The sequence below is a fragment of the Rhyacophila brunnea genome, unplaced genomic scaffold, assembly GCF_057557595.1.
Source record: "Rhyacophila brunnea isolate RB1 unplaced genomic scaffold, BYU_Rbru_1.0 scaffold_8, whole genome shotgun sequence".
NCBI classification, from domain to species: Eukaryota; Metazoa; Arthropoda; class Insecta; order Trichoptera; family Rhyacophilidae; genus Rhyacophila; species Rhyacophila brunnea.
In genome coordinates, this window is record NW_028233350.1 from 23,391,724 (window position 1) to 23,410,153 (window position 18,430).

The window sequence follows — 18,430 nt, forward strand, 5'->3', positions numbered from 1 at the left end:
TGTCACGGGTCTTGCGTGTCGTAGAATGCCGAACTGAGTGGGGCCAACCCGGGTCACGATCCTCAATCATGCAGTCCTGACGAAGACCAAGAAGCAATATTCCATTTACCTAAATGATTTGTATTTATTTCGATTCCCCCCCCCCCACCCTCTTTGTGTGCGCGCCTGTACCAAACAACTTGTATATAATAATTATCTACGCTTATTTTTTTATTTTATTTATTTGAACGACAAATAAAACTTTTGATCATTATTTTGTTAGTTTTTCTTCGGAGAACAATGATACAATTTATTCAATATTTTTCATTGTTTTTTTTACTTAATTTACGTTCTTAAAATTATTGATCTTTGTACTTGCAGAACGTAGTGCATGACGATTCAATAATAGAGCAGTGATTGAGAACTTGTGGGAACTACGGAGAAAATTACCAAAAGCTTACGAAAAATCTAATAGGTACTTGCTAACCTGTTTTAAATTGAGTTAAACAAATACTTCACATGTTTTCACATGACCCTTTTAACAAAACAATTAAGTACATATTATTTAGAAATTTTAGCTTAGTTAGAAATTTGCTTGATCATTTTTATTGAATATCAACACAAAACTATTACACAATATAATATGCACAGTAATAAGCGAGGCGTAACTGAATTAATGTTTTACCTCTGAAGATGCTAATACTAATAGTGTCACTCACAGGTTACCCACTTACCCACCGAAACTACAAAACATTTTTACTTTTTGGAGGTCCGTTGCTCCGTTTTGGTATCAAAATAATAATTTATTTTTATTTACTTACGAATGTAAAAGAATGAAAACTGCAGAATATAATATATTGAATAATTATAAATTAATTAGTACATATTACTTTATAATTTTCAATAAATAACTGCATTTCGGATATACATAGTGTATTTTCATTTTTTGTTGACAATTGGCAATACTATTCAAAAGCCGTTGTACGTAAAAGTGCGGCCACACCGGCAACAAGTCGCGCGACAACTCGTTAAATTTTACGATAATTATCATAATTGCTTAAGAAATTTTACGATAATTATCATGCTTATCGTAAAATTTAACGAGTTGTCGCGCGACTTGTTTTCGGTGTGGACCCGGCATTAGATGCGCGCGCATACGACACGCATACACCAAACGCTATTTTCCCGAAAACAACTGATTGGTGATTAGTGACATTCAATGTACTATCTCGGATAAGTGTTATATTTTTTAATTTAATATGGAAAATTTGTTTATGACGACCTGCCGATGCCGGGGCGAGTCCATGTCTTGCAATCTGTGCGGAAATCTGACGCTCGACCTTTAATTTATTTTTTCACTTGGCTTGATTCCAACTCCGACTCGGATCATTTGATTTATGACGAACGCTCAAATTTAATTACCATCGCTTGTATATATTATGTTAAACTACAAAACTGGACCGGCCAACTAGCTAACTTGCTCGGAACTTGGAACATCTTTCCTCATGCAAATTGTTGGAATATTATGCTTTGACAGTTCAAGTGAAGTTATAATGTGATTCTAACTATAGCTGCAGTACTCGACTGTATAAATAAATCTGAGAAGATCTGGCTAGATTATTTTTTTATAATAATATGAAGGTCTCTCTTTGCTGTATTCTTAGGGGATGTATACATAAACAAGTGGTGTTAATTTTTTATGATTCTGTCGTAATTTGTGATTGATTATACTGAGGATAGATTTTTAGCCCGAAACAGTCGTTAATATCTCCAAGAATCCAACCCAAGACGAGAACTATTAAATAACAAGCTTTGTACCCATTCGCTGCGAACCTTTTAATTAACATTTTAATTACCACATTTAAATAACACTCTAATTATATCTTATGTCCAATACACCGGCGAAAGTTGTGAAAATTTAAGTGATCACACAAATATATAGATAATTTTATGATAACTGATATAGCTATCGACTAATATTGAAACAATCTGTCGAAGTATAATTCAATGTACCTACCTGATTATTATTGCAAAGTTATTTTATTTGCGAGATAGTGTTGACATATAGCTATTGCTTTCATATTTAGGTACATTGCCCATGCACTGTCCACCCTCGGAGCATAGAGCAAAGGTCGCACCACGTCTTACGTCTTTCAACCCTGCAGTGTGTAAATCGATATTGTACCGTCGCTGTAGTATGAGGGTCTACAGTAGTTATTTTAAAATAAATTATTTTTCGCATTTAATTTATATACCTACACAACTATATTATATTAAATTTGTACGTACGTACCTACAATGAAACTTTATTTAAATTTTATATTCCTACTCATTAGTTTCTTCGATTAGCATCCTTGATTGTCAAGCGGCAGAACGTCAACCTTTGAAACCATGGATTACGGGCTCGAATCCCGCTTCTGGAAAATTTTCTATTAATTTTTAAACGTATACCTACAATGAAACTTTATTTAAATTTTATATTCCTACTCATTAGTTTCTTCGATTAGCATCCTTGATTGTCAAGCGGCAGAACGTCAACCTTTGAAACCATGGATTACGGGCTCGAATCCCGCTTCTGGAAAATTTTCTATTAATTTTTAAACGTATGTTATTTAATATCCAGTGCATGGATTTAAACAAATATTGAATACAATTTCTTGTAAATAACGTCTATGAAGAAGTCTCTTTAGTAGGCTGCCAACATCCACGCCGGATGTAGAATCGATTATTCTTGACTACTTATTAATAATCAGTTGAAGTTATTGTTGATAAAACTATATTCAGTTGTAAAATAAAATCATATATTCCGCGATGCTTTCTGGTTGCATTATTGTATCCACCCGATTAATATTCTCTTGGTAATATGCCATATTGCTGCCAGCTAATTTCGGGATAATACAAATAATGCATCTTTGGTAGGCGGAATTTCTAAATGCGAGGATTAGTTGGTAGTTGTTAGTTAATCTCGACTGGCATTATGGTGAACCGCAACACAAATTTTGCTGCGTTCAATGAAAATCCATAAGTATAGTACAATATAACGTCGGTGTTGTACTGCGTATTATAACATATAACCATATTTAATTATAACATGATACCAGTACATAATGCTGCACATTTAATTTTATTATCGAAAACAAACATTTACCCACAGTTTCCACAGATAGTACATAATACGTAATATTGGAATATACAGAATTCGATATGAAAAAGAAAATAATAAGTTTATTTATATTAGTTACGATCAAGATCGATCACACAATATATTGGAAATGGCGCGTTTAAAGGAAGCGGGTGAGTTAATACAAGGATAAATCTATCATACGTAATCATTGCGAAACCATGTCAATTAAAAGTAGCCAAGTTAATTAATATTGACATATTATGATTATTTTTTACCATGTCCGATCATAAAAAAAAGCCTACACATAATGGAGGTTGTATTAACAGATTTTTTTTAACGAAAAATGGATGTTAGCCACTTGCTGTATCAATTAGGTCCAAACAACATTTAAATTTTTTTCCAGACCCGGGATTCGAACCTGGGACCCACGACATTATAGGTCAACACGTTACACGTTACCCGCTCGGCCATCATGGGCGTACATAGTACCTACGTATAACCTATCTATATAAATTAGTTGCTTTTTTACGTAAAATCGTTTAAAATAGCCACGAAAGTTTTATTTTGGATTCTAAAATGCGATGGACTCATAACAGTCATAAACCGCACCACATACATTTTGATTTTGCTCAGTAGTTTATCGATTTTTCTTGTTTATCATCCTTTGCATATTTTCAGGGTCACAGTGTAACAACTTTTTTTACAATTCATTAGTTCGGACCAGACTTGAGGCTGGTTCGACTGTTTGGGGCTCATATCAGTCAAAGTACGTTCTTAGGGATCAGGTGGACTTTGTGAGTCCTTTATTCAAATTCAAATTTATTTATTTTACATAATATGTTCATTATATATAACAAATTATAAATTTAAAGCGTTCACGACATGACATAAAATAAGTAAAATAAAAATACAGAGAAATGTGAGCTAATAATACAATAAGTAATAAAGTAAGAAATAAAATAAGAAAATAAATAAACTAAAATAACAAAAATAATAGTAGATGGAAGCACACAGAGTGAACTTTGATAGACTCTATCTTAAAAACTTATAAAACAACGTCCACCTAAATTCACCCTCACGTAAGTGGAATATATCAATATCCAAAGCGATTTCATTAAACATGTTAAACATTTATTGTATGGATACCATCAGTGGCTTTATCCTACTGATTTTCTCTCAGGCATGCTTGCATAAGTAGGTACCCTAGTTTAAAAGTTAAACTATATCTTTGTTTGGCTACGTATTTTTCCCGACTTGTGGTGTAAATGAAAACACTGCCATCCTTGCTAACGTCAATTTTATCACAGTGTATATTTATTATTTCTCTTTATTTATTATTTTCATTATATTACTTATTTTTCTTAATCTCTCATACCGTGAACATCTTGATTTTGTCATTTGTAATTTTCACACATGTCAATAAATAAATGAAATAGAATTGAAGTAATTAATAATGTCCAGAAGAGTTCGATCAATATATTATTTAATCGGTCATCGTAGTTTTCCTTATTTATAATCTTACTGAATGAGTTGTCATTTTATGTTCGAATTCTATGTAGAATTCAAAAAACTCATATCGACTGCTTATTCTGCAAACCAGCTAACTGCATTTTTGACCAAAAATAAGATTTTGATGGCACTTTGTTATAAAACATGTTTTCTATGCTCAAAAAATTTAAAACTCCTAAAACTATAAATAAATGCGTTATCGTTCTTCACCCAAAACAACCAACATTTCCCAAATTTACAATGTGTATTGTAAATGGAACAACTACGCTCTTTATATAAATTTTCTTTAAGTGTGTATAAAAGGGAAGCTTAAATAATCGTGTATTAATTCATAGTGTAGCTTATTTGTAAAATAAAAAAATTCAACTGTATTTTTGGAATTATTAAATTCCGCTCGTATTTTAAAGGTTTTCTCTCCTTCCTTAACAATTTGTCCAAATGGAGTTAGCCGGTTTGCAGATTAAGCAGTCGATAATTATCTTAGTTTTCGATTTCTACTTTTGTAGCTAAGCCGAACTAGTTTTAACTCTTCGCATTAATGGCACCTACCTATTCAAATATTGTTAGCATTTTAATGTAAAACCGAATATACCGTGGATAATCAAGTGTGAAATTAAATTGGTACGTCAGACTGCACGGGTATTTATATTATTAAACTTATTTTATATTTGAAATTAGCAACCCGTCATAACATCTCCAGTATGGAACTATTTTAAAATTCGAAAATATTCACTGTCATTTATTTTGATGTGAATTCTTATTCTCAAAGATTTAAATAGTAAATACACATACAATGCTATTCTACTCTTCACAACAATGAGTCATAGCTTTCTTGTCTTGGAAAGCACCATGACTGTAACGCATATTGTGAATGTGTTATGTTACGAGTCCATGGTAGTTACCAGTTTAGGCGAGCGCAGCTAGGAGGTATGTGTGTTACGGTAAGCCGTTAACGTAAATAAGGGGTGGATTGAGCATTATTGCGCCGCGGTAACGGGCCGGGAGGGGTGGTTTGGCGCGGCAACGACCCCCAAACGTGCGCATTTCCACGGGCCATGCAGGAATGTCTGACGCGCATAATTACCTACGGCCGGAACCGCACATCGAGAGGGGGCACTTGCATAACCAAAATGCATACGTGTATCAATCTATGGACAATGTTGCTGCCTATTTTATGGCCGCCGCTAGAAACTACTGTGCCTTGAATATGCATACGGATGCGTTGTAAATGGTCGCAAACAATAGGTAATAGTAAATAAGATTAGATATTAATATCTACATTCGAAATAATATCAGCACCGACGTGGTATTTCTTTAAAATATTTGGCAACCATTGGTTATTTTTGACTTCGGGTCATTATTTTGTTGGCATTTATTTTAATTTGTTTGATTGACCGATTCGGTAGCCATGCAGTATCGTATTTGTAGCAATACTAACTTTCGCAAAGTTTGCCATCATTGATAATACGTATTCTTCTTTATAAAGCGACACCACTTTAATTTTACTTGAGAATACTTTACTTTTGAGGTTGTTACAGTATTTTGCTCATAGTATGAATGAATGGATTGTCAACGTAAAGTATCTAGTCAATTCAACCGTAAGATGTAGGTAGGTATAGAGTAGCATGAAGTATGTCCAATATCCATACATACTTGCAATGACTAAAATGGCGAACACTACTCTTGATTTAAATACAAAAACCTAAGGGGAAAATTAATCCTATACAGTGGTAGAGATCTACATCACCATCATTACTAATTCATTATAACCAGTGAATACATATTGGTTTATTTTTTATGAGTTTTAAATTCTTTATGGGTTTGTAAAAACATATTCGTTTAATATAAATAAATAGGTATGCTTTAATGTTTATTTATATATTTATTACTGTTGTTAACCTAAGTATAATAACACGTCTTGTAAATAAATAAAATTGTTCGCTTTCTGCTTACTATAAATTAAATTTAGTATACTATTTAATCGTAGGTACTTATCCATTTATTGCCTTAATCTATAACTTTGTAATAAAATGATTGGAAAGTTATAATGATTCATACTAAATAATATGAATAGTCAATACAAAAGTAACTACCTACTTGCCTCATTAGTCATTATCAGACAGTTCACAGTAGTAAAATCGCCAATTCACTCGTAACATTATCAAAGTTTTTCACCGTATCGAATTTGCTACAACTTGATCGTTGAACAACTTTTCCTATTCACTGTAAAATGTGAACGTTAATGAGCAATTTCAGACAGCATCCATTTTACTGTCATTTTTTCGAATCAGTCATCTCTATATTATCGCTATTAACTCACCTGGTGTATATTTTTAATACTTTCACAATATCGTCAAGTTGTAAATTTCCACGTCACAAGCCACGGCCTCTTTGCATTTGCCACGGTTCTACGATATTGTATAAATTTGTGAGCTGTAATATTTTCTGGATTTGCCGTGAAATTAACGTTTTTTGAATTGACGCGACGGCCGGCCAGGTTATATTATCCAGTCATATTTTTTAGCGTTTGTCGGCAGTCTCAAAACAAAAGATATTCTTAGAGATTTTTTGAAATTCATTTTTTACTGTTGTAGTTGCTTATAGTTTCATATCAATTTATACACATTTTTACCTCTATTATTGGCATATAATTACTTTCTTGTGGTATCTTCTGTCTACAACTGAAACGCTGCGACGTAATCAAAGTAAAGACCATACCCAAAAAATGAGGATATGTAAATTTTCTTATCGCATATCTATCTTCTTACAAATTACTTTAAATTAAATGGTTAAAAATCAAGATTTTTTAATAATCAAGATAATTTTTTTAAATTTATATAACCATGCCCTTGCTATTTCGTACAAGGTGGTTAATTGATAATTGTCTAAAATACTATGTGAAAAAAACGTGTACCTATTACAATTTTTATGTGCTGTATACATTACATTTCCACGTGATCGAGAAAAATTGGATAATTGTCACCAAGCGCCACCGACCTAGTAATTTAAACATGAACGAGTAAATCTTATTTGAAACTTAACGTATGTAGGTACATTCTAATCCGAAATAACAAAGATCGGCAAATCTGAAAAATATTTGAAAATATAAATTAATTAAATTTTATTATTCAGAGAACTAGGTAAGTACCTACTTATACCCCGTTTACACGTGCATGGATTTACTGTTCACAGTAGAAAATGTATGGGTAAACATATTGTATTATCATGCAGTTGGCAAGATTGCGTGCATGAATCAAACAAGTTTGGAAGCTTCTGAATTTTAATGTGCAAGTAAGATCTGCGCCTGCGCAGTAGAACGATAATGGCGAACTTGCCGGTAAAAAAACGCACTACTCATTTTGAGGTTAACCAATTTTCAATACGTCCTGTCAAATAGTAGGTACTATAAAATGACAACATCGCGCCTCGCTCACTCTTGAAGGATGGGATTGGAGAGATAGTCAGCACTTTTACGTGTAAACAGTTATTGTCACGATAGTTTAAAATAAGCACCATTGCCGACAGTAAATCCATGCACGTGTACAGGCGCTATTATATTAATATAACCTGGTAACATTTATGCAAGCGTTCTTATGGTGGCGGCGTTTGGTGACATTTTTCAAATTTATCGATCACATGGTAATGGTAAATGTGTTATTATTTATTTGATTCTATTCTTGAGTTAAGTTTACCCCCTCTGTCAAGTAGCTACAATGGTATTGACGTTTGACGTATTTTTTTTATTTATAGGTATTATGTACTTTATTTCATGTTTCAATCTCGAACTATTGATAGAACAGTGTTGTGATTTTGCTTGATTAATAGCCATTCACATGTCGTGTCAGTGTCTGATAGATATAAATAATTATATGTATCTACAAAATAAAAAAAAAAAACATTTTTAAAATCTTTTTCTCAATAAATTTTGCCTTGGAGTCTAGAATATGTGCGGTGAAGGCAACTTAGTTCATAATATAACTATCTAACGCAGTTTTTTTATTGCATTGTATTATGTTCAGGACAAGACATTAAACTTCATAATTAATGATGCTCACCACAAATCTTAGTTGTGACTCAATAATTGTTCAAAGTGAAATGATTATAATTGTTGTGGTGGGTAATGTATAATTGATTTGCCCTTTCCGCGTATGTAGACCACGCCTTTGGTCACCTAGCACTGTTCACACGTCATTATCGTCAAACAGTGATTCGATCCAACTTACCTTCACGTTCGTGTCTATTAATTGCATCCCTTTCGTTGGATTAAACGTAGGTTCGGTTCTCGCGGACATTGACGCTATGGTGTCAGTGGCATGCCTGTCTTAAAATTATATAATTTATTTAATTATCAGTCATTTATCATGGCAATGCGTCGCATATATGGCAGATATGACATTAGTACCTACTATTTTTTAAGTTTCAGTAGGTAAATACATTATTATTTACCCAATGTTTCTGGGAAAAACAATCAATTTACAAAAAATATCTACTGTAATGGAGTTAAATAGGTCAACCGGACGATAGACAGCGTCATGTAAACAAAGTACATTAGCGTCGTGCCACTTTTGACACTGTAATAATGATTAGGCGGCCTTGTGGTCCAGTGCGTAAGGCACTGTCTTCTCAGGGGGGGGGGGGGGGGCTCGGGGTTCGATTCCAGGACACAATATTTTTATGTGGTTTTCTCAATACCTTCACTTATATTTTGATTGAATTCAATATACCTACACATGATTATAAAATGTTGCATTAACAATACATTATACCTACATATTATCATAGATCTGATTAACAAACATACCTATTTGAAAAAATCTTGTTTGAGTGTTTATTAAATAATTATGTAGGTATGTCTGAAACTGTTCGAAGTCATGTTTTTTTTAATAATTGATATGGTTTGTTCATATTTGGTTAAGTTTAGTATTCATCTAAACAACAACAATGAATTGAAATATTATATTAATGTACGAGTATCTAATATTAATAGCGTAAGTACAATACATATATAAAAAAAATACTTATTTTTCCGATTTAAATTTTCGGCACGCCATTCGAAATCTCTGCGATGTTCTGAGAAAAACAGACTGTTGTATTCTTATTCTATTTTGTGAATGAAATGACGACCGACAGGTGCATTTGAAGCCCAGGGGCGCATCGGTACAACACGCCCCGGCTTCGCCTTTCGCCTCCGCTGCTGGGAAATAACGTTGACTAACTTTGTTTTAAGTTCGACGTACCTACTTACATTTTCTACTACGGTGCGGTGCGGTCCTGACGGAATATCTTTCTCGCGATTCCGCATTTTTTGCATATTGATAGTTCTATCTGCAATACAGAAATGCATTTATTTATTCCTTTCAGATAAAATTGATGCATACAAATGAATGACATGGTGTGATACCAAAAATATACGACATATGAGATTAGGGGTCGTTCATATATGACGCCAAACCCTAATTAGTTTGATGATTTATGACAAACTAAGGGGTTACTATAAAATGTAAACTCATTTTTTGTGAATACAATATTCCGTAATAACATTATCTCATCGCTGCTGACTAGATAATGATTTTTAAATTACCACCTTTAAAATGCACGTTAATTACATTGATCGGCCGCCTGGTCATTACGCGCCGGGTGCGTCTTCAGCGTCCAAAGTATTAAGTATAGGTATCTACTTAGTGAAATCAGTAATTTTCAACGACTTTGTTTTTTAACGAATGAGACATAAGGTTAAACGAGCGAAAAAGATTTTATGATAAGGGCAGGGGTGGGATCAAAAAATACGTCATTTTCCGTCATTTTCCCTTATCTCAGTTACTTTGTGGTGAGTGATTTTAACGCAAATCGAAAATATGTAATGTAGTTATGTAAGTATACTTATTCAATAATGAACGCTACACTCTTAAATCTTAGGTATGGAAAAATTACTTAGGCACGTTAGCCGGAATCCAATGGACGAGGATTTGAGTTTCACTTCGTATTAATATTTTATCGAAAACATTTTTCTAATCGTATTATTTCTGAAGTGTTTTACATTATGCATACGTATCCACACCATTTAAACATCTGGCGTTACAGTTACATACTTGTTACCAGAATATGACAATACTGATGTAGATATAGAGATAAAAGTAGATTTTCAAATTTACAATTTTCACCTATTTTTATATGTTACAAAGGCTCAGAGAGTCAGATTAGTTTGTGTATGTGTGGTCGTTTATGAGGGCCTTTTGTTTTTAACACACTGCATCCATTTAATAAGTCATTGGTTACATTTCATACATCACCATGTTCCTAACCCTACACGTTACCGTTCGTCCATCGTGGGTACGTCATTGGTGAGTTGGTGTTAAAGTAGACTACGCGAGGATTTAAAACAATAATTCGGTGCGTGTTTTATTATCCCGAGTCGCCGATCTCGTGTCAGGTAGTAAACCATTCGCTCTAAACGTGCAGTAGCTGTGCCCGTTTAGATCTGAACTCTCGATCGTCCGTAATAATAAAATGATGGCGAGAGACGCAAGATGCGATACGACCCGATCCGCTGTGATATTGGGACGCTGGTGGAGCCTGGCGGGGCAGCAGGGTCCGAGGGACCCGATAAACCGGTTTCTGACAAGACAACACTGCTTTTTTATAGTCCGAGTAGTGAAACGTGCGCTATAAATGTAGGCTTTGGCGGAGATATTGCATAATTATTATACCACACGAGGCGACAAGTAAACTTTGTTTGGGGTATTCATCCTTTTTGTAGTAAAAATATTTTGGCCACTGGTTTAAGTTTGTTCGAAATGTTACGAAAATTGGTGAGAACGGTGAATTGCGCTCTCTGTCACACTCGGGGCATCAGTTGGGAGAGTGGCTAACGCCTGCATCGCACATTATGGTCCAATGACCCAACTATTGCTTGCTACGGTTCGAATGAGGTGGACGTATAGTTTGAATATTATACGATTGACGGAAGTATTTGATAGATATTTATAATAACTACAATCGATGTATCGTTAAGCAATAATTTTATTTTTATACGGTTAGCAAATGGATAATTCCTAATAAAATTGAGTTTTCAATGATTCAACATTCATGACATATTTTCTGTATTGGTCATTTACTAACTATATGATTATGCATACTTTGAAAACACTTTTGAGATATATAACCAATAGAAAAAATATTTTTGAAAAAATACGACACCCAGCAGGATAGATATAGTAGTTTTCAAATTATATATGTACAATAAAAAGAATGCAACATTCTTAAATCTTGTGAATTAAACCACATGATCATGACACTCGTTCTGAATTATTTTTGCTATACAATCTCCAATCTTCGTTTTGTTCGAGATATAGGTACAATCAAGTAGCCACGATATGTATACAAGTGGATCATCGAAACTAACACAACGGACAAAAAATAATATTCATATTAATAGAATCTCGGAAATCAATCTACACATTTTAGGGGTCATAGTTTTCAACAAAATATACAAAATTCTTGTTTGCAGCGCACATAACAATGTTACAATGCAACGAATGTGGGATTTGGATATGTGTGGTTTTCATTGACATTGTTCCTTAGGATGGGGTTAAGCATATGAATCACAATTAAACTATTAATTGACGCACAATATTGTTTATCTACCTTCGAATAATGTCATATATTTTTTATCCACAGTGTGATTGGTAAATTTGCAATTTAAAATATATCCAACGAATCTAAAATATTTAACGTACTTTTTGTTAACGTCTGAGATTATGTATTTCTTATTATTTCACTTAGTTTAATTTGACTTTCATTTTCTAACTCAGCTCTCGTGAATAGAACATGGATACATAATAAAATAATATCAAACCGCGGTAGCAACTTTTCGCACTGCAAAGCCAACTTAAAATAGGTTGACTGATTTAACTCCGACAGCCTATTATAAATCTATTATAATAGTATCTATATACCTATTACAATACTCTCCGTTTTAGTCTCAGCTCTTAGTAATATGTATTGCAATAATAATAATAATCGTCTATCCATGAATATAATTTAGTAAGTAATACACTTCTTTAGTGCAATTTCAATGACATTCATATTGGCTTAAATTTATCTAACTACTGAATTATGACACAATTATTAACCATGTCGTATCCATGAATTCACTACCAGATGGACGCCTCTCTTTCTTACAACTCATGTTTTTTCGTATATCCGCCAAAATTACTCAATATCCACGGATCTTGGGTTGTAAATGTGATTTTTCCAGAAGCGAGGCTACATTTCGTAACTTATATATATTTTATTAACGGATGTACATCCAAATAATTACAATGTAATTAGGATTAATATCTAGTAATAATTATGTATCCAACGAGCGCGACTTTTTGAAGGAATTGTTCAGGGTGTGAACGTTATGCATTTCAGTATTCTCCATGTCGTTTGCCAACAATTATTATCGTAGCCAATATGACGTACGACCCAAAACAATAGTTTATAGATTGTTGCATTTAATAATAGTCCATGGTATATACAATTATTACCATTTGTGTGAAATGTCTTATTCAAAACAATATATATTTTTTTATTTACCTATATAACATAATATTATAATAATATATATAGTGAAGCAGGGCTGAGATTAGTTTGTATGCTTACTTTACTATGTGTAGTAAAACTTCGCGCGTATGAATTAAATTCATTCCTCCGATAATGGGTAACGTGCTTAACTTGCTGTATATAACGAATATGTGCCGGAAACGAAAGGTTTCATGCATTTACGTAAGTCTTAAACGATATGCGATTTATCGGACCGTATATAGGTTTTTATTTGAAACAATCTATAATATTAAATTTAAATCTGTGGGCATTGGATTAATTCATGATAAATAGTCGTATGCATGTAGTTTTGTCAGTTCTTTCGTTTGGTCAGTCCGTTTAAATTCTTTACAGGTGTTAAGTTTATCCAATATTTCTCCACATTTGAAATTTAAACCGTTTTACAGCTCAACCCGATACCCATAATTATTTTTATGTTCCCTGTTATATACCATTGTTATGGCATAAACACATTAGGTAAGCTTTTACGTTAAATTTTCCTTCACTATCAATGTATTGTGACGTCCAAATAGATGTGAGGCATAGTGGTGTATCAATTTATTGTTATAACTGAAATATTAACGCAGCTGGTTTTGCTTTTGGTGTAAAAATCTTAATTTAAAAACTATCAATATAATTACCGACACGATGCCTGCCTTATACATCGACATAAATTATCGTTTATTTAAATTAATATTGTCCAATATAATAGTAGGTATCAACAATTTAATTTTTCGTGTTTTCTTGATTGTCCTAGTCGATGATTACATTGTTTGCCGTCATTTTCAGGTCACACAATAACTATACCGTGTATCATCCTAGTCCTATATCCTGTGTGGTGTTTTGGTATTTAGGTGGAACAAAAATATGAGTAGGTACATTATTGTATTTATACATTAACGGAGATTGTACCATTTTAGTTATTATATAACTAGTATGTATTTGTTACAAACTAATGTCACGTTTTTTATTTCATTCTAGTTGTAACATCGCCTTGAAATAAACTTTATATTTCAAATAAATGGTACGTTTTTTCAAACACGTTACCACTCGGTGCTGAATGCAGCGAAATGCTGGTCGTTGCAACTGTCATATTATTATCTTCAATGTTTTCCTACCATAATACATGAGTAGGTACAGGCGTTTTCGTACAATTTACCGGACACTAAAAATCAACACGTTTGCCCTTTTGTATCTAATATTAACATAGGTATACTATTATAATGTTTGAGACATTAACATTTTGTTTGTCACCGTACTTAATAGATTTTTGGTTTGTCACCACGTGTTCTTCCCTTTTCTTTCCTCAACGTTTTGGGCTCGTTGCAGGAGCCATTCTTAAGAGAGACCTCTTCGTGGAAAGAAGGAAGACGAACATGCGGAGACAACTGAAAAATGTATTTCGATAGGTATAATAAAGTATCTATACTAATAAAAATAATTATTATGTAATATATATGTACCTACATCAATAGCTATGTATACGGAGGTTTATAATTTTTTGACATTTCCATGCTTGGGTTTCCTCTCGTTCAATAAACCGGCGCTTGTCGTGCTGACCCGAATCGCGAAACTGGATATAGAATATGAGCAAAAGTGGACATATCCGTGAACCGAAGCGAAAGACATAATAATCCTTACCCTGTCACGATAATGTCACTATACCTACATTATTTTTCTAAATAACTATATTTTTACATATCTATAATAGTATTATTATCGCGTACAAAAAAATACTTATGTTGTATTTCTGATATTTGTGTGCCAATGATAATTTTCCAAATAATTTGTAAATAGGTAGGTATATAAATATTATGTTTTTCATTATTGCTCTGCCTTTCTATGGCACAATAAATAGAAGAGGATACCAGATGTCGCCAAAGCAAGAGTAGTTTTTTCTTATACTACCCATCATTAATTCAGAGTTTCTTAACCTTTTGGCGTGGTACCCAGATTAGGAAAATAGTGTTTTCTTTTTTCCAAAAAAATATTAGATAATAAATTTAATGATCAAAATTTTCGTCTAAATATAAAATTCCGCCCAGAATCGAAATTCAGAGCTTTTATTAGCTCTCTCTTCGAAAAAACAATTTACGGTTTTCATAATGATGTTTGTACATTATTTAATGTACAGATATATTAAACTGCTATTTATTACTTATTTAAAACCAAAAACACAGAGTACACATAATTAATTGGAACTGAAATACCTAGCGGGTGTGGAGTAACAGGCAACCGATCTCGAGTGTGGAAGAATATGGGATAAATTTAAACATGTGTCAAGAATATGTCATTCTAATCTCATCCTTCGTTCTGACAACTGCTCTCGGTTTATGCGCTGACGCTCATTCAATATTTGTGTATTTGAAGGTACACACTATTTCACGTCTATAATGTGTGTTCCATTTCTGTAGGACACTCACACATTCAAAACCCTTTTTCAAAATGTAGTGGATTATAGCGGATAGCCTACCTGAATTATATTTATTAATCTGTTATGTGGGTTTAAACGAGTATAGGTATATTATTTATTATTGTATACAATATACATAGATATTAGAATAATGTCAGCATCAAAAATCAAAATATATTTTTTGCTTTACGAATAAAATTAAACTAAAATTGTAATAAATTAAAAAGTAGTGTTAATAACCCGATTACGGGAACCGTACCAGTTTGTTGCGTCAGATCTTACCTTATCCAGCGATAGTAAAACTTTTATATCAATCAGCATAAATTAATTTGTAAATATTTTTCTTTACATATTTAATTTGATACCTATATTTTATTGTACAAGTTTAACGTTTAACTGTTTAGGATAACTTATTTCTTTTTTCCATGGACATTTAATTCCGTCTTAACAAGTCGACAAATATCAGCAGCTTCTAACAGCTAATTTTTTAATTTTACATTAAAACAGGTTTTAGCTTCGTAAAATTATCTTATTTATGTATGTAGTTGTTAGTCAAATTCGCGGAAACATCGATGTGTCTATTATAACAGGTGACTTTGACTTTACACCTGTTACTGAGTATTTACTGCGAAAGTATCACCTATTCAAACATGTACATAAGTGGTCTAACTAATTTTTGTTTTTTTTCTTCTTGTTTTGCAGATATATCAGTGTCGTCGCGACTGCCTGCGGATTTTCAACCTGACACAGGTAAATATTAAGATTAATGATATTTAAAGAAGCACATACATTATGTATATTTTAATATGATCAATTAATTATATAATAGGATTAGGTTCCAATAAGTAGTGTACATTATCTACTATTATCGGATATCCATATTAGGATAACGATTTACCAGTGAAGACTCTGTATTAAACGTTTTTATAACTTTTACATCTAATTAATATTTTTTTTTTTTTTTTTTTTTCGACCATGTCCGATCCTGATAGGATCATATGGGCCTCCACAGAGTGGAGGTTTGTATTGACAGATTTTGTTTTTTACGAGAAATGGATGTCAGCCACTTGCTCAACCTATTAGGTCCATACCCTGACACACACAAATTGAAAAACAATTTTTGTACTTGCCAGACCCAGGATTCGAACCTGGGACCCACGGCTTTGTAGTCCAACGCTTATGCCGCGCGGCCACCGTGGGCGTAAATTATTTAGGTAATACAAGATTTTTTAAACCTATTAGAATAATTGTTACGGATAATGCGAATTGATACTATCGAAAATAATACATGGCGAGAATCATTTAAATATCATGCAATTATTCGAACAATATGTATGCAAGCCAACAAAAAGAAGGGTAAATGACTAAATTAGAACGATTTGAACAAAAATGATATTTAAGAATAATAATATGAACGGAAACTAATCAGTTTATATGAAATTGATGGATTAGCCCAAACACGTTGAATCTTTTCCCAGAAGCTTGGAGGTGATTTTCTTACAAACTTCGCTGAAAGCAATTTAAGTTTGATTAAGTATCTGCTACTTTTGTGTGTAAATGAGGTAGTATTTTCTCAGGGTTTGTATAGCAATAATTATTAATGATAATATGAGTCCTTTTATTTATGCCATCACTTTCATACGTTTAGGCTCTATTTAGGTTAGCCCGAAAAAATGGTGCTCGTTACTTGATTTTATTGTCTATACCTACTCTATACTCTATGTCTATAACACTGTGGTGCATTATTATTCTTTTCGTTTCCTCATCGTTTCGTTTAAGACGTTTGGGTACCTACACGTTCAACAGGCAGTTTGTCTACTACTGCAATTTACTCGATCTCTAAGGACTTGGTCATTTCCCATCCGTTGTATCCAGTTGAAAAATGTTTCGAAAATCAAAAATAATGTAACTTAGGAACATTGGTGACATTTGTCCTCTGAAATAAGGCAAACGATTACGTAAACTAATATATTATTATTTCATTGGGCTACAACGATACATGATCATTCGCCATTATTGGGCGATTGATAGAAGTGCAAACAAAACAAAAACTGGATAAAAAAATAGTAAAGTAAAGAAGATATAATCATCAGCCAGGGTCAATCCACTGTTGGATGAAGGCCTCCCCAAGCGTCTTCCAACTCTCTCGGTCCTGTGTCGTTCGCTGCCACGTTCATTCATTCACGTTCATTTCCGCCGAACTTTACCAGTTCGTCAATCCAGCGGCTTTTAGGGCGACCCTGTGGCCGTTTCGTGCCCCTTGGGTACCACTGGATGACGGCATTTGTCCAGCGGCCGTCCTTTCGGCAAGCAATGTGCCCCGCCCATCTCCATTTCAGCTGTTTGGCAACGTCTATTACCTACATCGCGTACTCCTGTCTGCTTCCTAACCCATTCGTTTCTCTTACGATCCTTTCGCGTGATGCCCAACATGCACCTCTCTATGCCTCGCTGTGCGACTCTTAGCCTTTGGACATCTCTCGTGTTGAGGGTCCACGTCTCGCAGCTATACGTGAGCACGGGTAGCACACATTGCTTGAACACCCTACGCTTAAGACATGATGGTAGGTCACTCTTGAAGATACTATTCAGACGTCCGAAAGCACTCCATCCCAGCTTTGTTCTTCGAGGAATTTCATCGTGCGTGCTTCCGTCTATGGGCACCTGCTGTCCGAGACAGACGTAGCTGCTGACTTGCTCGAGTTGGGTGCCATTAATACAGATAATCGCAAGAAGATATAATTAATCTAAATAATGATAAAAATTTTATCACGTCTGTATTTTTATTAAAGGGTAAAAAAAATTATATACCTACATAC

The 18,430-nt window shown here is 33.5% G+C and overlaps 1 protein-coding gene across 5 annotated transcripts in view; it reads left to right on the forward strand.

Annotated features, from left to right (window-relative positions):
• Nucleotides 1-18,430, forward strand: part of sd (TEA domain transcription factor 1 homolog scalloped) — a 212,733-nt gene that overhangs the window by 48,738 nt on the left and 145,565 nt on the right. For all 5 annotated transcript variants that reach the window (XM_085959218.1, XM_085959219.1, XM_085959220.1 and 2 more), the window contains one exon: nt 16,314-16,361. Coding sequence is in view for 3 of the 5 variants with exons in the window: in XM_085959220.1 (XP_085815346.1) it covers nt 16,314-16,361 (48 nt within the window). In the remaining 2 variants the exon portion in view is untranslated. The remainder of the gene's footprint in view (nt 1-16,313; nt 16,362-18,430) is intronic.